Source organism: Pholis gunnellus (assembly GCF_910591455.1).
Source record: "Pholis gunnellus genome assembly, chromosome: 9".
Taxonomy (NCBI): domain Eukaryota; kingdom Metazoa; phylum Chordata; class Actinopteri; order Perciformes; family Pholidae; genus Pholis; species Pholis gunnellus.
In genome coordinates this window covers 15,116,753-15,138,339 of record NC_136535.1, presented here as the reverse complement: position 1 = coordinate 15,138,339, position 21,587 = coordinate 15,116,753, and the positions used below count along the sequence as shown (strand labels likewise).

Below are 21,587 nucleotides of genomic sequence, written 5' to 3'. Positions count from 1 at the left end.
GTTAATCTGGTTATTAGAGCCTGTGAAGTGGCGCAGCGTCAGTCTAGCCAGGTAATCTGCAACCGTGTGCCACTAACAGCCATGTTGAATGCAGGTTTTAATTTCAGCCTAACATGACACCAGGTGATTTCACTAAGTGGCTGCACCGCTCCCTCAGCTGGTGCGGTATTGAGGTGGAATGAAAAAATGCATGTTGATGCTGGTTTTTTTTTTTTTTTTAGGCCACTGGTTTGGTAGAGGTCACTACAGAGAGAGCCACTGCAGCGGGCCATGGCCGGAGCCAAGCTGTGTGTTTAAGTGGCCACGGTCAGCTGGAGAGGCAGGCTATCAACTTTATGTGATGCCATCTGCCTTGTGAATTTGGCAAAAGAGATGTTAACCTGGAACGTGTGTGGGAAGAAAGGCAGGGTTTAATGACTCATGAAACCACAGATCTGATGTGTCTTTGTGCATATTCCTAGATAGGTGTATCTGTGTGCATAACCTACTTGTTCTACTCGTGCCTCCTGCGTGTTATACAGACCCATTCATCCCATTATGTACATACCGCAGCTTGAGGGTTCACATAGTGCTGGCTCATTCTCATGGGGTCCTGTCCTGTCAGCTCAGTGGGTCGTACTTTTATCCATCATCTGGTCACAGTATTGTCCCGTCCAGCCTTTGTGCTCTCATTACTTAATGTATAAGCTAAATTCCCCTGTAATTCATTGTCCTCGAATGACGTTGTGCCTGCAGAGTACACAAGAACTCTCTCTCTGTGTGTGTGTGTGTGTGTGTGTGTGTGTGTGTGTGTGTGTGTGTGTGTGTGTGTGTGTGTGTGTGTGTGTGTGTGTGTGTGTGTGTGTGTGTGTGTGTGTGTGTGTGTGTGTGTGTGTGTGTGTGTGTGTTGTTGTTGACAATGTAATCAGTTGCTTGGCTCAGATCTTTTCATGCTAAGTACCCTGTAATCCAGTAGGCTAGCGATTTTCAAAATGTTATACCCTGGAGGTCTCGACTTGTAGCTGGAGTGCCATTAAAAGATTTAGATTTCTTCACATGATGTGATGGCAAATTGCATACCTGTTTGTACTGTGGGTAGGGAGATGATAATGGAGTGTTCAATGTATTGAAACACCCATTACTGCACATCTGAAAGTGCTAACTACAAATATGCTAAATAGGGTTAAACTGGATGTCAATGGGATTGAGCTGTCTGACTTCACTTTAAGATTAAAACCAAACATGAGGCTGTCTTCAGACTATTTATACCGCTGCATTAACACAGCAGGAATACCAACTGCAAAAATACTGCATCATTTCGTGGAAAACATTGGACGTGGCTCAACTTTTGTTGCAACACACGCAGTGTAGCCAGTCGGATACAGGCAACAGGGTAATTCTGAAGTAAGATCATTGTCACTAGTTTCCAGAGGACAATCCTGTGTCACAGACAGTATTACATTATATGTTGGGTTTAGGCAACCAATAAACCCGTAAACTCATGAATTTATTAATCAATCCTGTTTTATTATCTGACCTAGGGCTGCAACTAACAATTATTCCCAAAAGCCCAAGTTGACCTATTCAGAAAGGTTGTTTTGTCCAACCGAGTGGTCCAGAAGTGAAAGACATTCAGTGTATCACAGAAAATCATCAAATATTTACATTTAAAAAGCTGGAACCAGATACTTTTTTTTGTGTCATTTTTGCTCTCAGTAAGAGTTCTAACTTAATCTTAACAGCGGTGCGATTGCTGAGAGGCGAGCTGGGGTCTCCTGTTGTTTACTCCTCCAGCTTGGCTCACAGACGCTTGGAAACACTTCAGATCACACTGATGAAATGTTGTTTATGAGACCGTCTGAAGGAAAGATGTTAATATTGCCTCGTTACCCACCGGACATCATTAATCAAAGCCAAGAGTGTTGAAGTTTTGAGCGCGTCCATTTACACATGTACGTATGATTGTGGGGTGTTTTTGTGTATCCGAGGCCTGCTGTACCCTTTTTTTATGTGATATTTCATCTTGGCTCAAATTTCAAGAGTGTTTATGATGAAGGTCCTCAGCACGAGCTGTATTTAAGTATTTATCTTGTGGCTCAAAAGCGGTTCTCTGAAGAGAACAGACTGTCTCCCTTTGCTTCTTGGAGAATATTAAACTGCTATCTCTACTAGCGTGTATGCGAGTGCGTTTCTTTTCATCAAGTCTGATGAGGCCGAGCAATGATTCTATTGCGAAACTGACTGATTGGAGTTCTATTGTTCTGCAGGTGGCCATTAAGATCATCGACAAGACCCAACTGGATGCTGTCAATCTGGAGAAGATCTACAGAGAAGTTCAGATCATGAAGATGCTGGATCACCCCCACATCATCAAGCTGTACCAGGTGAGCTTCTAGCTTCACTACCTGTTATCTTTTGACTGTTTAGTGGGGCTGCCTTAGACTACAGTACATTCTGGTTTTATCTGAGCTCTTGTGCACTTTTTGTCTTATCTGTAATGGTTTTATCTTTTGTAACTTTTTATTCCCCATGTTGTAACGCTGTAAAAAGATCAATGGTTTCATCTGATTTTGGTTTTTGTTGTTGTTTTTTGGTCTGTTGTCAATCAAGAGATTTTCAGGAGATTTATTTCTGTCTCGGGTCTTTTCCTTTGACCCATCTCGTGACATCTGCTTGTAGTCTGTTGCTGTCGATGTAGCAGTGATGTTGGAAGAATGCCGCCATACTATGTATTTACTCCAGTTAGTATACAACACACACACACACAAACTTTACAAATGGTACAATTAAGTAAAAGCAATAATGACTCTTGCACAAGGCTGAAATCACTCAGATTGATTTGTGCCTCACCTTTTTTAAACTGTCCTGGGGTAATAACCAGTTTCACAATGATATTTTAGACCAGGCTTTAGTGATAGGCCAGTCTTAATTTAGCTGAGATTAGTCACTTATTTTATGGCTCAATAGCCTGTTGAAAATATAGTGAGCAGTAACAGAAACGATCCTGAGCCCATCTTGGGTTTGACTAGATAGTTTGCAAAAAAATCATTAATTTGCCAGGAATTCATTGAAAAGTAGGCCAACTGAAGACGATTGTTTGTGCAACAGATGAAGGGAGATGTCTTTTTGAAGTCTGAGTAAGATCTTTGTCAGTCTTTGTGAAAACAGCCAGCGGTCAAAGAAGGCCCTGCAGGGGAGAGAGCAGGGGCAATAATGTAATATGTAACTACATTGCAGTGTAACATCTGTAATGTAACATCTGTTGAGGGGACCTAGAATTAGCCACGCATCTCTGGCTAATCTGTGAGCAAACCAGTTTCCTGCAGCACAATTCACCACTGCTCCTTCTTGACCTTCTTCCCTGGTTCTTTAGCAGTCGAGGTGTTGAAGCACAAGACCAATCCAGGTCATTTTCTAATGCGTTAGCAAACAACTGCTGCCTAGCAGAACCTGCCACCGCTGGGTAGTTTAAGATATGAGAGCATAGTTAATGACTGACTGACTGACATTCGGCGCTGTGTTCATCTGTGTGTGTGTTTTGCACTGTGTGAAGGTGCTGCTGGTATGCTTAAAACTAAGTGTTAGTTACAGAAGTTTGTTAATTTAAATGTTTTATTATTGTGCTGGGACATCAGATCTGACCTGTACTTCAATAAGGCTCTATTTTAGTCGGCATGTTATAATCAGATATGGATCTATACTTTTTTATTGACTTAAAACATCTTATTTAGGCTAGAATAGATTCATTGCTTGTTAGAAACAAATTATTAGTTCTTGTCAGTGCCCCTGACTTTATGGGACCTTCAAAAAGTATTTAATTGAATTTGGGGGACACAGTATCCGTGTTTATTTGCACAATGACTTAGCTAAAACAACCCAACGTGAAAGTCTTCAGCAATTGCCTAGAAAACATCTTCTATAACTTTTTAAGGATGTTATAGTTTCTACTGTGTATTGAACTTAAGGGCTTTGTTTTGGTGGCTATACATCAACCACCACAAGCAATGCTGCAGCATGAGCAGTGTCCTTTGGGTCTTTTCCTACCCAGAGTACATTGCAATCTGATGGGAGTCTGATGCAGATGACTCAAAGCAAAGCAAGTTTAAAACGTAAAATTGAGTCTGTAGTGTGTTCCAACTGTATAGATTTTGTATACGTGACAAAGTTCTGTACATTAATGGCGGACTGTGAGACAGATGCTTTAAATAATTAACCGTTGAAATAATTACAAATGATGGTGAGTGACGTTGAGGTTCCCCTAATAGGAAAAACACTGGAGCTCACATACATAACTTGTAGAAACATATATAACACTTAAATATTTAATTATTTTAATTTGCCTTAAACTTTGACTGGGAATTCTAACTTTGCGTTAAACATTAGCTTGGACCTTTGACGTTGTGATCTACACAGTCTGGTAATGGCACACTCATCGTTAATGTAGTATGTTAGTGTACGATTTCAGACGGACCCATAGTCTTTCTCTTATCCCAAAATGCATTGCACACCATGGTTTCTTACCAGACTGCCAAGATGGTCAATTCATAAAAATCGTGGAACTTACACTTGTGTTATGGAGATGGTGTGATGCATTGTCATGTAGTTGTATACATGTCCAGTTGTGTGAGGGCAAGAGCTCATACATTTGTACGTGACTCAAAAATAAACTTGTATCACTTTGTTGCCGTGATGTCTTCCTGTCTGCTACAAAATAGCCCAACTGCCAATACCTCAACAATTTGGGCGATTCAGTTGTATTACATAAGCCTTTGAGGTCCTGTTAGTTTGTTTAGGGGAAGTAAATGAGTGTTCATTATCATTACACAACCATGTGGCTCTGCTCCAGCTTTCTGCTGTGTTATTTTGGTGTTTGTCATTATTTCCAACAGCCCGGTCCATCCAATCAGCTCAGGTCAATTAGTAATTTCCTTTCTATTTCATAAACTGGCCCAAAGGAAAGCCTTAGCTAATGAAGACGCACACACAGAGAACCCAACGACGGACCCCGCTGTAGTTTGTCATGTGTGGCGTGAACTCTTTGCTCACAGTCTGCAGTAATTTGCCTCACATATGTTCCGCTTTTGCATCTCACCATCCTCTGACTCTCGGGGTGTTCAGCTTTTCACTCTTATTCTAGTCCCTCTACAAAGACAAGGTTTTAAACAGTCAAAATCACCACCAGATATTGTTGTGATAATTACAAAACCACTCTCTAGCTATCAATACTTTTCAATACAAAATGAGTGCCCGTGAATATCAATCACGTTACAGGAAATGCTTGAATAAATTGAGGATATTGGACGGATCATGACCCTAATTCGACATCCTCCACGCTACAGTTATTGCTCACATTGTTAAAACCATTAAAACAATTACATTTAGATCTATAAATTATGCATTTACAGTATTGAATTGAAATGGTGGAGCCTGTACACAGCATGTGTTTCACCACTGGGACTACAGCTGCTCTTCCCATAACCTAATATTCAGACTGGATCAGTTGAAAATGTTGCTTTAGATGGTCTTCACACCTTCCCATCGGCAGTGTCAGACTGCATAAAGTGCAGCTTGTATTTCTTCAGACTGTATATTTACTAGAATTGGCTTCAGGTATTTCCCTCATAGCAGTTATTCAAAACTACTGTGACGGAAATGCCAGAACATACTTATGATATAATACTGTATACGATGTATAATATCTGCTGTATTGAAGTGGTGTAGTGATTATCGATGGTACAGGAAAGGCATTTACTGTTAAGCAGCTGCAGACATGAAATATAAATGGATGTGTTTATAGTGTAGCCAGTGCCACAGGGCCTGCTGCAGCAAGGTCTTAAACGCAGTATTAAGATCCTGTTGGACTCCTACTTACTTCATACAAGCGCTTGAGGCATCATATTGGCTTGATATGTGACATTGCAAATAAGGGTGGGTAGCGAAGCTTCTTTTTTGGGTACCAGCCGATCATTTACAACTGTCATGCATCGAAATCTGGTTTGCAAATCTGTTATTCTTGTAATATTCTGGTTGTCTCATTTGTTAAAAGGAAAGTCCCGTATTAAAATGAGAATTATTCAAATTTTAGTCTTTTTTTGTTTTTGTTTTGGCAAGATTATTGTGCAGCTGCTTGTGTTTTGACTACAACTTTGAGCGTCTTGAACAGAGCGTCTTTTGTGAAATGGAAGTGTTTTGTAGAAAAACGTGTTTTTGCTTCTCAATGTAATCAAGAGTGTAAGCTAACTCTGGTATAAAAAAAACTGTAAAACAACACCCAGCACTACTTTAAAGCTGTATACATGATATATACAGGACTGTCTCAGAAAATTAGAATATTGTGATAAAGTTCTTTATTTTGTGTAATGCAATTAAAAAAACAAAAATGTCATGCATTCTGGATTCATTACGAATCAACTGAAATATTGCAAGCCTTTTATTCTTTTAATATTGCTGATTATGGCTTACAGCTTAAGAAAACTCAAATAGCCTATCTCTAAATATTAGAATATCATGAAAAAGTATACTAGTAGGGTATTCAACTAATCACTTGAATCGTCTAATTAACTCGAAACACCTGCAAGGGTTTCCTGAGCCTTGAAAAACACTCAGCTTGGTTCAGTAAACTAAATCACACGTATGGGGATTATCACAATATTCTAATTTTCTGAGACAGTCCTGTACATGAATGTCAGTTACATTCCTTGCCAAACGAGTTTAGACAATGCTGATTCAGTCTATAACCGCCAGGGTAAGCTCTCTGTATTTTGTAGTATATCGAAGTTGAGGTGTCAGGTGTCTGTGGCGACTTTCCCACACTGGCACACGTATGCCTGCAGGTGAGCTGCCCCCCAGGAGCGCTCTCTTCAAGTCCTCCCATGCACATTTTTATGGTTTTTTTTGCGGCAGTGACGGCCTAAGCTGGTTTGTCCGTCCATACTTCTCTACGGAAGTAATCTGTCCCATATCTTGGGAACACCTGGAGGACTTTTTTTTTTTTCAAATGTGGCACAAATGTCCACTTGCGTTCAAGGATGAACTGATTAGATGTTGGTTGTCAAAGTTTAAGGTCACAGTGATTACATGGTGGGAAAGGTGGGCCGTCGCTACACACATGCTGGCTAGAGGTGGTGCATCCAGAAACAAGCGCATCTGGTGCGCTCGCTTTCAGCTCAGCTGGTCCAAGCTCGACGTAAATCGAAATAGGTTCAATGCTGAAGCTGTGGACAACATATTTTTACTACACAGTCGAGCCAAACACTAGGCTAAAAAAGACAGTATAGACCTAAGGTTACAATTTAGTTGGAATGTACTGTTTATTTAGCCTATATCTTCCCATTGTGGGCGGAGGAGAAAGAGAGCTCTCTGACAGCTTCTAGCTGCTCCCAGCAGCAGGATCAGCATCTTAGAGAGCGCCGAGGATCTCAGTCCTCCCAAATGTGCTACTATGATGTTGGCGGTTCGTGGGTGGGGTTCTCATAAGGGGCTTGGTGAGTGCAGGTAATACAAAACCCTGACCCCGCACATCACTACAGCACATGATGCACATAATGCATTTTTTTTTTCAACCTTGCAGTTATGCTCGTATTGTCAAAAAAATGACTTAAATAATTGCTGATGAATGATGACATTTTTGACAGACATGGGTGTAAACTGCATGCTGACTGGTTGGCGGAGGCATACAACTGAAAGTCGGTCATTCCAGTTTGACTTTAATCCTTCCTCCTGAATGCCAAGTTTATTTTTTTTATCTGGAGCATTCATTCACTCCGAAAACTGTTCTTGGACACTTCTAATGATATTGCACCATACTCCTAGCTGCTGCTCCATCGCTACGGTTTCTCTTATATGATAATTGCTCTCACTGCCAGAGGGGGGAGAAATGCTGCCCGAAATATCTGCCGTGTCTCACAGATTTTTGGCCAAACCTTCCCGGAGCTGTATATATAACGTATGAAGGAACAGTTTAAGACTGCTAACAGAGCCACGACAGACACCCTATGAAGATAGTGAGCATCTAGCTGACTGTAAGAGCAACAAACACTTGAAAGATATCCACCATGAATTGAAAATGGACATAACTAATAACATGAATAATAGCTGCATTCCACTTAGGTGTGCCAGGGCACTGCTATTGTAACTGCTGGATTACTGGCACAACTGAATGAGACGGAGCCATCGTTGATACTATTATTACACCTGTGTTTTTCATGCTGTGACAAGTCAAAATGTCCGCTGTGAGAAAAGGTTTATTTCCCAGATTGGATGCTGTTTTGGCTCACAATGCTACTTCTTTTGATTGATTAAGTAAGCCTGGGTATATGTACTCGGTATCGTTCAATCAGTTGTATTCCAGCTCCACAATACAGAGAGAACAAAATGTGCTTGTTACACAACCCAAAAAAAAAACCTGGCTATAATTTCTTAAATCCATGAATCGGTCAATGTAACAGATGGAAAATTGATCATAAACAATGAGCGTGGGATTTCTACTGTGAATGTCTGGCTCGCTGTGTCTGATTCATCCTCCACTCTCCAACTGATTCTCCCCTCCGCATTTAATTCTATTCATCTCCCGAGTGTTTCTGCTGCTAAATCGGTTCTCCTCCTCCTACACAACACGGCACCGTGTGAGGGCTGAAGGGCTTTAAGTACCATTCAGATATACTCGGCAACACCAACTGTCCACCTCCATTCTCTTACATGGACACCATTTTTAGACCCTGGACCATTCATGCATTTTGTTTTGCTCATGACTCTGTTGATGCCAGACTCTGCAGTTGAACCTCAGAGAACACCATGTGGGCAATTGTGTAATATTTGGGTCATTTGTGTCTGTTGTTACAGTTTCCTTTTTCCATTTTTATTCTAATTCTCTCTTGTTGCAGGAGACTGTAAAACTAAATCATCTGGTGATCTTGCTAATGAAAAGTTTGTCTTCTGTGTGTGTATTCACTCTCCCACTCTTTTCTCCCCCCGGCCCCCTGTTTTTTCGTCCTCTCTCAGGTGATGGAGACGAAGAACATGCTTTACTTAGTCACGGAGTATGCCAAGAATGGGGAAATCTTCGGTGAGTGATCTTTTCAAGTACAAGATCAATCTGACCTCAGTGTCTTTTAACATATTGCCCCACCCAATTCATACATGTCCTCTCCTTGTCAGTTGCACACAAAAATAATCTGCACTCTTGTGACAAACAAGGAAGTATGAAAAGTTTTATTGAGTTTGCATTGTTCTTGCACTTATCCCGGCCTCGGTCTCAAAGGTCACAGGATTGAAGGAATGATCCTGATGTGGCCCTTGTCATGTGCTGCCAGTGATTGCTGTGTGTAATGTGCTGACACCCACTGCTTGTGTAAATCACTGAGGCCGTGAGTGAACCTCAAAGAGAAAAAAAAAAGATTGATTTATTACCGTATGTGGTGCAGAATCACTTTCTGCTCACCGGTTTGTTACTCTGCAAGATTACTTTCCATATGCCGGTCAATGAGGTCATTCCTTCATGTTCATTGGTTAGTTACAGAGCATTTGGATTACATTCTGAATACTGTCTGTTAAACTTTTGTTTTGCTTTTAACTTAAACTGTTTATGAGCAGATCTCCAAAAAGTAGCAAATAAAAAGGACCCATCTTTTTAGCCACCATTTCACAAACACATTTGTACATAGGTACAGCTATTAGTTTACTTTACTTTTATTTGCACTGTACAAACAACATTATATGTGACAGGAGTCAAGAAACTCACGAGTTTCAAAGTATTGATGGAAAAACATGAGTTGATAAAATACACACAAAGTCCAACAAAGTGAATAAAAACATTTGGCAGACCATGAACTTAGCAATGCTGCGCCAATCTGATTGTAATAACAAAACAAAAAAAGATAAATGAGACCTCAAGATGAATTTAACACCTTGATTTCAATGACAATTTGGAATTATAGCAAGCTCCTAATATGTAGGCGCTCCGTATCTGTGCACCACAATGACTTAGGTAAGCTAAGATTGAGATATGTTTATTAAAATGTAGGGCTGCAATTGCAACTTATGTTTATTTTCATTATTAATTGATGTGCCAATTCTCTTGATTAATCAACTAATAGTTTGGTCTTAAATGCCTGTCTCAATTTGTTTTGGTCAGCCAACACACAAATCCAACAATAGTCAATTTACTAGAACAGCACATCCTCACATTGCAAAGCTTGAACAAGGGAATGTTTGGTAGTATTACTTAAGAAATGACTTAAAAATCAATTATTTAAATGTTTGCCAAATCATTTTCCTGACAATCAACTTATTGATTTAGCATTAAAACAGATTGGGTCAAGAGGAGAACACCACAAATCAAGCTGAAGGCATGAAAACGTATTATTCTTTACTTTCCAAAGTGCAACAATCACATTAAACGGTATTCTCAAACTCACTATATGAACAGTGAGCAGTCCAAAGGCAGCCATCCTAATAGAAGCCAAATACACACAATAATCAAAGCATCTATGATTCATCCTGGCATAATCATAATCTGTCATAATCATTTTGAAATGACTAAAAAGGACCAGATGTTGCAGTTAGGGTGGAAGCAGATCAGAGAGAAAAACACACCGTGTCTCTTTTGGACCTTTGGGACAGATAAAGGGGGAAAAAGTATTCCTTCGGTATAGACAATCATTTCCAGGTTTTTAACAGTCAAAACTTAACCTATAAGGATTTAGGCTCAGGCTTGCCATATAAACATAATACAAGTTTCTAAGTGGACAATCTTGAACAGTGGTTTGCACACTGCCGAAGAGTTAAGCCCAAATGAAGACACTTGTGCTGGAAAAGTCAGAACGTAGCAGAAATACTATATGAAGATAAGAACATAACTTAGTCTGCCATAGCAGTGCATGCACTCTATCACTACTTCACACTCACAAAACATACACACTCAGTGTGTACAATGTGTACACACTGCGGTCTCAGTACAGTGGACACGAGCCACAAGAAATGGCCTGTGAACTGCAAATATATTATTTATTAAATATATCCAAAATTACTTCAATTCAGACACAGACTACACCATACATTCAAATATTTCAAGAATGTATAACACAAGTATAGACCTGTCTGACGTGGACAACCTGCAAGTGGATCACGATCCACATAGATTATTGGGCTCACCTATTAGACAGTCTGAGAGTGTTTGCACTTAGCTTACTCCCAGACACAGTAGCCGACAGGATAACTCTAGTAAAGTAAACTTAAGAGTGTGTGTGTGCGCATGTTGTTTGTGTCTGTGTGTGTGCGTCTTTGTGATTCTGAGGCCAGTGTTCCACTTGTGATGTTGACTCAGCAGCAGCAACTCCTGCGCTTGTGACCCAGAGAGAGCTGTGAAGCCGACGCAAGAAAACAATGAATGAGAAAAGAGTGTGTTTAAAAATGAGAAGGAAGTGCAGAAATAAAACGGGTAAAGACTCATCTATATCTGTGCATGTGTTACTGGCACTTCAGCTAAGTGTGGTTAGACCAACTGCCGGCTTCTGTTAGCCTTCCATTGTACAGTATACTCTTAAAGACATTGTGGGGGAAATGCTTATTTGTTTTCATGCAGAGATGAGAAAATCATTGCCACACTCATAATTATCTTATAAATATGAAGCTACGTCCAGGAAAGGCTAGCTTAGCTCAGCACAAAGACTGGAAGCAGGGGGAAACTGCTAGCCTGACTCTGTTCACAGGAAAACATATTTCTATACTGGGTTTTTTTTTTAATGCAGATTTGATAAATGAGATATGCTACAAACATGCTTAGTGAGCTTTAGAGTTGCTGGTAGGCATATTCTTTTTTTTTGTCTTTCTGCTAAAGTAAGCCAACTGTTCCATGGCTGTGGCTTTATAGTTAACAGATATTTATGAGAGCTTTATTGAGCTCATCCTTTAACTTTTGGCAAGAAAGTGACTTTGTTTATTTCCCCAAATGTCAAACTATTTCTTTAAATATCCAATCAAACCTAATTTTCCATAATCCATAGATTTTGTCACGTTATGATAAAACCATTGTGTCCTAATTCCACAGACCCAACTGCCCTGATTGCACAATGTAATGCAGTTATGCAAGACAGTTATATGTCATCATCCGCTGCAGCAGCAGTAGCAGCTTTGACTAAGCCAGGCAGACAGCGACTGTTAGCTGCAGCGCTAGACTAGTATTACAGTATTCAGTCTCACAAATGTAACAATCATTTCTGATTTCCAAATACGCTTTCTGGAGATGGATCAAGTTTTCCAGTCATGTTGCACTCAGACGAAATGGCGAAGCTGCCAAGCCAGATCTCCAGCCTCCTCCTCCACTATCGCCCTCCAGAGAGTCGCCTCTGCTTTTCTGACCGGCTGAATTTCTCAGGTCTGCTCCTGGCCATAGGTTACAAATAGCGGAAGATGTGAAGATGCTCAGCAGCCCCCCCTGTTACAGGGAATCAGTGAGACAGTGGATGAGCCTCCGATTCTCTCTTCAGACCAAACGGTGTTTTGGAGGAGCAGCAGGAGTGGTGTATGTATATGTGTGTGTGTGCGCGTCTGCAGCCGTAAAGACAAACCCAGCTGGGTTTGGCACAAGGAGAAGGAGAGTGACTGGTTCATTTTCACAAAAAGGGGTGGGTGGGCACAGTAATGGGCACAGCAGAGGCATCCATGCCAGCTTGTTGATGTGCCTTTGTGTCGATCTGTCAGTCAGTCCGCCGCTCCACAGTCTGCCTCAACACCGCAGTATGGATCAAACCTGGAAATTGGGTCAACCACAAATAAATCTGGAGTTGCAGAGAGGAGAGCAGAGGCAGGAGGGGAGAGAAGGCAGAAGAGAATAGAGGCGAGAGCAGGGGACATCCATTTGAATTTGGAAGGTGGTGGGGAAATGTAGGGCATGCATATTTAAGAAAGCACTGCTGGAGAGAGGGGAGTATTATAGCTGGCAGTGAGTAGAGTCGCTCATGCAGATCTCTTGTCTGACTGATGGAAATGGAGTGAGACGGGGAGACTGTTGACTTCAAAGAAATACTCAAGCTGTTTTTTGAGACACATTCTTATTTACTTAGGCTGTCAGCTTCTATTTCAACATAAACCATCCATCATATTTATTGAGTTTTCTGCAGATCGGTTAGCCGCCAAGGTGTGGCTGCTTTGACTTTGATGACCAGTATAAATGTATCCATGACTCCCCAAATCCCACTCGATAAAGTTGATGTCTTCTTTATCTGGTGATGAAGGGAGTAGATATCTTCCCTTTTTTAATATCTACAACACATGTTTCCAGTGGAGTGACATGCAGCGTCTTACATGGCAGCTCTCAAGGATCCACCCAATTACAAGAATCAGATGATTAGATGTCTGCACAAAGCATCAGTCCTACAGTAGAATATGTAAAGTAAATAGGTAAACGGAGCTACAGCTATCCATTTCATTCTTTTTTTTTTTATATTTCTTAACCACCTCCCTGGTTACTCTGCAGCTTCCTGGTTGTCTTCTGCATTCACCTCATATTGTATAAAGAAAGCCAAAGAGTTAAAAACCAAAAGAAAATGTATTGGCTGCGTTGGCATTAATCATCCAATATAAGAAAGCAAACCAGGGAAATGTAATCTACATGCCAAGGACCGCTGAATTGATTTGATCAGATTTTGCCTCGGGGACGTCCATCTGAAAGAGAAGTTTGGTTATTAGATATGATCAAGACCAGAACTCTATAGTTGTCTACTACAGTTGAGGGTCACTCTTATGACTGTTACTCGCATTCTTTCGAGAATCAGAAGTTGAAGTGTCAGTGTCTCGCCAACTGCAAGTCTGCAAGTGACGGCTGGGCATGCTTTACTCCAATACATGCAGTGCAGAGGGTATGGGGGTCCTTACCTGAGATGGTAAAACCACAAGCGGCTGTGCAAGGGAGTTACACAACATCCTTAACCTTAAACCAGCGTTCCCCTGATATGTTTTTAACCGTGGTAGCTAATGATTTACCTTGACAGCTAGCAGTAGATACCAACGCACAAGCTCAACTTTACATGCTAGCTTCTTTGTTAGGGTAGTATGAACGAGGTAAAAGTCTACGAAAATAAATGTTTATCCTGACACCAGATAATCCGGAGAGTACCTTGTCCGTGCACGGTGGAAAATCCAGAAGACGGGACAGCTGTAGACTTAAAGGGACCTTCACAGGAAAGAACACAAGAATTCTGTGTTTGGGGCAAAATAACCCATGAGTTTCAGGTAAAACAAACAGGGTTTGTTTCATTTGAGTACCTCTTGAATTAATACTTATGCCATGGAAGAGAAAACTGTCACACGCTGCAGCTGATCCTTGGCAGGGTATAACTTGGATGAAAGGGCAGCGTTCACCTCTAGCTGGCTCCAGCCTAATTTAACCCTAGAGGGGGTCGATATTAAATCACCACCAACATAGATGTGACTTTAATATGGCTGTTGTATTTAAGTGGTTTGGGTATCAGTTACTGATGTGGAAACAGTAAGTGTGTGTGTTTGCCCCTTGTCCTCTCGAACACGCACGCTCACTACCCATGCCTGCCCCAAGGTGTTATCTGAAGTCCAGCCAGAGGTCTAGCCAACAAGCCTGTTTGTCCCCTCCAAACCTGAGCAGCTGTTAAGAGACTTCGGTCATCACCGAGCTCTCAGAAGTGGAACACAGTGGTTGTTGAGCTGTTTCCTAATACCCCGATGATTCATACGTGTTCTGCTCGCTTACCCAGAATGCTGCTCTGCATGCCTCTCTGTGCTGAGGTCCTTGCCCTAGCCAACATTGTATCAGTGGTTTACTCATCCCTCGTGTGTGTGTGTGTGTGTGTGTGTGTGTGTGTGTGTGTGTGTGTGTGTGTGTGTGTGTGTGTGTGTGTGTGTGTGTGTGTGTGTGTGTGTGTGTGTGTGTGTGTGTGTGTGTGTGTGTGTGTGTGTGTGTGTCGCTGTGCCGTTTTCATTGCTTAGACAATAATGGTTTGATTTTTCAAGTGCAACTGTAGAACAAGCTGTATTAACACAGTGCTGCTGTTCATGCATATTTAAGTTGCGTTGTGTTGTTCAGCATTTGGTTGTTGTGTTTAGTCAGCCAGGCAGGATTCTTTCTAGAGCTGAAATATCAGGCTAGTCAACCATTTTGATGATTGATTCATCTGTTAAGTTGTTAAGACAAAATGGCATAAATGAACTGGTTCTTGCTCCTCAAAATTGAATATTTGCTATTTTTTGATTTTGTGATTGGGCTATGCTGGAATCATTTGTGCACATTTTGACCGTGCGACAAGTGCTTTGGGTAAATCATACTGAGAGCAAGAAAAGGAAAGTGTTGATCCCAGAACGGTTACTACTTTAGAGTCCCGTTCTCCTAACAGGTGCCTACTTGGAGCTCCTCGACACATTCCCTTCCCCAGTGTGTTTTTTGATTAGCAGCGTTGCATGAAAGCCGTCCTGGTCACTGAATGGCCTCCTCTGTGGAATTTGCCAGCCACTATCTAATCAGGTTTTCTCACTCTGTCAGATGTTAGCTATTCATCAACCAAGTTGTTGACGTCAGAACAGCATCATCCGCCTCAGATGAGACTTAATAGTGCAGCTTATGGCCTTTAGTCATTTTTTATTGTACAGTCTTTGTCCTAACACACAGATGACCCTTTGTCAACCCTGAGTTGAGACAATATAGAGTTGTTAAGATGAGGCGTTTACTCGCTGGCCTCAGGAGATGTGTTGCTCTACTTTAAATATCTCGTGTTAAGTTGACGGCAGAATGTTTTTTGATGTTAATGGGCTGTGAAATTAGCTTAGTGTGACTTCTCTGTGCATCTTGACGGAGGCCTGGTTTCAAAATTCTGCTGCCAATCTTATCTTTACATAAACGTGTGTGCACACCGGGGAAATCAAAGCAAAATCAATGTGTGGAGAAAAAAAAAAGGGAAAGATATAGGATATTTCTAACAAATGTTTTTTAATATCTCGAGCAAACTAAACTGCAAGTCCCTTTCAGCTTTGTGATTACAAAAATGCTCTTTTATGAGATTTACCTTCAGATAATTGTGTTCCTTATATTTTGCACTCTGTTTGCTCGTGTATAAAGTTTTGTTGGCTGGGTTTGTTGTGGTTGTTGTGCGTTGTCGCCAGGTTTGGTCGGTGGTCTGTATGCCAGCTTGAAGGGAAGCCAACACCAGAGTGTCCTATCTTGTTTGCCACAGAGTGTGAAATAAAGAGTTAGCAAGCTATCTGGACACAGAGGTGTGAAGAGGAACCCTGCCGACAGCAACAAACACCACACTTCCCAAAGTTCACCGGACTGCAAAAAATCATGTAGAATAATCTGTCAGCCGATAAGTGAGCGCTGAGTGTGAAAGGTTAGAAAAACAGTAAGGGTGGTGTGAGAGCAGACAATGAGAGAAAAGTCAGTGATCTGCAAGCTTGTGCTTAGCAGAGAAACAGATAAACAGATTTTGTTGTTTCTTATTTGGTGAGAACCCAGGTTGATATTCAGACTGGTATCTTGTTTTTTCCCACTAATTGTCAAGTGCTTCTGTATGTCTATGTGTTCACTGCAATCATACACTTACTACCTCCCACTAACCCCACTCACATCCTGTTCGAACTTGTGCTAATGTGGACAAAATGTAGCAGAAGACCAGTTCTCAGAAATCTCGTCCTTTGGCTATGACAACACAGTTCAACCACTGCACGCACGCACGCACACACACACACACACACACACACACACACACACAGGGTTTCTGAAGGAATATTACATTGTTCATCTTGCAATGAATCCCTTTACAAAGCATGCTGTAATGTAGGGCAGCTGTAAACTCCTATTGGCACCAGGCCTGCACCTCATCAGAAGTAAATTATCCTTTCAACACAACCACCAACCAACACTTTTTACACCTGAAAAGAATGCAGGAGTTGTTCATTACACTATACTACTTCCACCATGCTTGAAAGGTCCAGACGGTCATGCTATATAAGTCAATGTATAATTTGACTTGCATATACTTCTAACATGATTAATCACCTCTCTCCACTATCTTTGTTGCCGTCTCTCTCTCTCTCTCTCTCTCTCTGGCTACAGACTACCTGGCAAAGCACGGCCGTCTCACCGAGCTCGAAGCCAGGAGGAAGTTCTGGCAGATCCTGTCTGCGGTGGAGTATTGTCACAACCGCAACATCGTCCACAGGGACCTGAAGGCGGAGAATCTGCTGCTGGATGGCCACATGAATATCAAGATTGCAGGTGCCGTAACAACTTTGTGCAGGGGAACCCATAAACTCATTGATGGATGAGAAATGCAAGATGTCGTCAGAGAATCATTAAGTTTTGATCTATCGCCTGCCATGATCTCAGTGCCGGTGTAGCTCAGAAATGTCTTAACTACCTGCCCGGTCCATTTGCACAGTGTTGAGAAGTGGTCGGAGGTTGCTTGCGAGATAGCTGTTAGCTGCAAGATGCCAGGACAGACGTCTTGAAATCTCAACGAGAATCCAAAGGCGTGTGCCTCCTTTTCCAATTTATGATCAGAGGAGATCACACATCCCTACCCAATAACCCATTACTTTAACAACATTTAAGATAGTGGCCACAAAGAGGAAGAGACCTATAGGTAGAGAGTTGAGACTAAGCTGGAGGTCTGTAGTACGGGCTTCAAAGTGAGATTATTAAGCAACTGGCATTTAGAACCGGCTAGTGAGAATGTCACCCTACTGCTGTTTCCTAAAGTGGAGGAGGGGGAGGCTGGGAGGGAGTGTGTGTGTGTGTGTGTGTGTGTGTGTGTGTGTGTGTGTGTGTGTGTGTGTGTGTGTGTGTGTGTGTGTGGGTGTGGGGGGGGGGGGGGGGGGGGGGGGGGGTTGGGTTTAATTGGAGGAGGAGAGGAAGTGATAAATTGTATTGGCTACTTTGGAAACAGGGTAGCGGGTGAGAGGATGAAGGGAGAATGATGAGGAGTGGTGCATAGCAGGGTGGCAGGGCTGCAGCTGTGACAAAGAGGCCGAGGTTTATCCAAGACTTTAGTCAGAGATGATGCTAAAATTCATCTAAGGTGAGCTGATCACATGACATAAAAATACAGGTGAGAAAAGATACCAGACATAGCAAGAATGGCCTCTTGTCCTCAGAGGCCTTAATGTCGACCCCAAATAGAGATTAAAATCATTGTTTATTGGTTTGATAGATGTTACTTAATGGGGGGTAAAATGACAGAGGAGCATCATAGTTAACCCTCATACAAGTGTGTGTGGGCAGTGTCTTTTCTTTGTTTGAAAAGGTGAAATCGAATAAAGGACAAATTAGACAGAACTATGGAGAACTGGGTGTTTCACCTGCATCACACTGTCCACTGTTTCTCAGAAGAGTCCAAGATGATGACCTGGAGCTGTTATTACCACAGCAGTTATTTTCATAAACATGTCTGACTCACAGCCGATTGTCCGGACGGCAGATTAGATTTGAAGCAGGAAAACAATGAACAGAACATTACCTGGCTTGTGATGAGAGAAGACGTCTCTGGGGAGGACATCGGGAGCATTCTGTACTTCTCTTACCCACAACAAGCTCTGACTAGTTTGGTAAAAGGGACATGAAGTTTAGATCTGTGCAGGACACAAGAACGACAGTCCTCTCTTCACAGTAACATTGATGTCAGTTAAGATCCTCTATTCACCCTTTGTGAAAGAAAGGTAAATATAGTTTTAGTGTTCATGCTGGGTGGGATAATTTACATCTAGAGCTGCATCTGATGATTATTTTCATTATCAATTAATCGGTTGATTATTTTAGGTGTTATAGTAAACACACAAATTTGTGCTGAAACTGGCGTATGAAGGTTTATACTCGCAAATCTGTGATTCATCAATATTTTCTTATTATTTCTTATTTTCTTGCAAATACATTTAGAACGGCCTCAGACCAGGCGCACACACAAGTGACGAAGGCCCGGACGACTTTCTTTAAGTAAACGCTCACATTTTAACTAAACGCATCTCATATTACAACCACATTTATTAAAAAAAATTTCCATTTCATCCCCATCAATTAATGTCACAATAAAGATATATTATTTATTTCAAAGTTCCTAACGAGGTTTTCAAATGAAGCTTCAAATATCTGTTGTCATTTTTGATGAAGCCACCACCCTGAAAAAGAAAGTTATTTGATTTTATTGTGTTTATACAAATAAAATGTATGGTGCTGTTAGATTGCTGCAAGACTACCCAGTTATTACAGAAGGAGGGATAAGTGGGAGAGCAAATAAAAAAGATTTATATTATATTTTATATATATATATATATATATATATATATATATATATATATATATATATATATATATATATATATATATATATATCTTTAAATGTTTCTAATAGTGTTCCGTTTCTTGACTAACCAGCCAAACGCGTCAGCACTAGTCTGCATATGCGTGTTCAGACAGAGCGCCTGTGCTCCTGGGTTTGTCCTGCAGTCCACTGATGTCCTCCTGCTTTCTAAAGGCCACCTCTGGTCAGCCTGCATGAGGTTTAACCAGGCAGCCAGTCAAAGAAAGGTCATGCTCATGGTGGCTGCAGAGGAGAGGTAAAGTGGCAGCGGGGGGGTGCCCTTCATGTTTTCACTTCAAACAGCCCCATTACGTTGCAGTTGACAGATTGAAGGGGATGGAAAGAGAGGAGGAGAAATAACAAAAACAAAAGTGAGTTGCTGGATAAGAAGAGGAGGGAATAATGTCTTTGTGACCCAGAAGAAAAATATATATTTGTTTTGTTTCTATGGTAAAAAATAAATAAATAACAATGCAAAAAGGGTTTAGGATAGCCACTTTTGCAAACAACATCCCTTATGTCGTACATTCTCACGTCGGCAAACTGTTAGCAGAAATTATAGGTTCATTAATGATTATAATAATTTCAAGTTATTTTCAAGAGTGATGTCATTGGAAATGCACCAAACCCTGAAGGTGTTTCATGCTCAATTAGATGGTGTAGAAAGTACAAACAATCTCCAGATCAAGGACATCTGTTTGAGAAACAGTTTCTAATTTAGTTTTTGTTTCCACAAACAAATGGAAACCACGAGGGAAAGTATAGGTTGTCCTTAAAGTCTCTACACAGTCATCCCTATCTTTCTATGAACGTTTTCTAATGATTGTGTCGCAAAGTGGTCAAATACAATCTGAAAAAATTCCATATAAGATACTGCGCACTCGCTGCAGGCATTATAACCAAATATCTACAAATTGTAAAACTGCAGAAAAGAAGAAAAAAAAAAATTCATCATGTGACGACGATGTGATTATGATAAGTTTAAGGGCAAATAGAGCAGAGTCTTGTAACATTTGTTCTCCAGGAATAGCCATCTAAAGTTTGCTAGAATTAGCCACCAATGTAAAGTACGTACCAGACACCAAGTACGGTTTTGTCATCAAAAACTGTATGTTCCTGAAAAAGTGTGTTTCATTGCTTACAGGTGAAATTAATTTGTAAGAGAAATAATTAGCAAATTCTTCTTTCAAAAGTTACATAGTGTCGCGTTAATCAGTCAAATGGCCCTCCTTCATAAGAGCTGAGGTTTAGGGAACCTGATGCATACGAGTGAAGAGACGGGAAGGCATGATGGGAGTGCATCCTGAGCTGCACCCATAACCATATCAGTGCTCATACCTTATTGGAAATGACACGGTAACATTTGGGACTGCTGGATACTGGTCTCTTACTGCGGCATGATGACATCACTCATACACTTGTCATACCCACACCGGTTCATAAGCCGTTAGCCGCAGTGTGACATGTTTAGGCTAATATTACGCTAATCATTTTGTATGCAACGCACACACCAAAAAACGCTCCCCCACCCCACCCTTCCTGTTGAGCTATGAGTGCAGTTAGTCGCCTGCAGCGTGCCGAAGCCTTTGACGTCAACCAGTCTGCTCAGTATTCAGCTCCATGAAATGGGTCACAGCTTCTGACGCTAAACCAACTGCACTGCTCTGCCTGCATCTCACATCTCACCTTCACAGCAGCATCAGACAGTAAACATACTTGTAACGACCTCCACTGTGACGCTCCGCTTTACCCTCCACTTTATGTCAGCCACACCTGCTGCCGACTGCACTGCAGCAATTAAATGGATTGAATACATGCACTCACGTACAGTGTCAAACCTAAATTCCTAAATGTACTTTCCAGTGAACGAGAATTCCCTGCACCTTTTTCTGTATTGTGTTAACTGGCAGGTGTTTTTACTATATTGTCCATCCCATTTATGTCAATGAGGTTAGACTAAATAACAAAGTCTTCTCTGTATAACAAAGTGCACTTCAACGGCAGACTCCCAAATAACCGTAAGCTCGACTCAACATCTCTCTAAAACGGTTCCAACAAAATTGAAACATTATGACCGTCACACAGTCATAACTGTTGTAATCGACTGCATTATCATTTAGCGTTAGCGTGGTGTACCTAATGAAATGGCCACTGAGTAAGTAAGCTGAATATCTTTTGGTTTTGTTCATCAGACAAAATGAGAGATTTGAAGTGGAAATTCAAGAAATTGAATTGTCACTCTTTTCTAGCATTTTGTAAACTACACAATTATAAAAATATATATATATATCT

At 41.1% G+C, this 21,587-nt stretch overlaps 1 protein-coding gene across 3 annotated transcripts in view; it reads left to right on the top strand.

Annotated features, from left to right (window-relative positions):
* The window catches only part of sik2b (salt-inducible kinase 2b), a 39,333-nt gene that overhangs the window by 1,648 nt on the left and 16,098 nt on the right, over positions 1-21,587 (top strand). For all 3 annotated transcript variants that reach the window (XM_079165960.1, XM_079165959.1, XM_079165958.1), the window contains exons 2-4: positions 2,247-2,363; positions 8,980-9,043; positions 17,057-17,218. In XM_079165960.1, the coding sequence (XP_079022086.1) occupies positions 2,247-2,363; positions 8,980-9,043; positions 17,057-17,218 (343 nt within the window). The remainder of the gene's footprint in view (positions 1-2,246; positions 2,364-8,979; positions 9,044-17,056; positions 17,219-21,587) is intronic.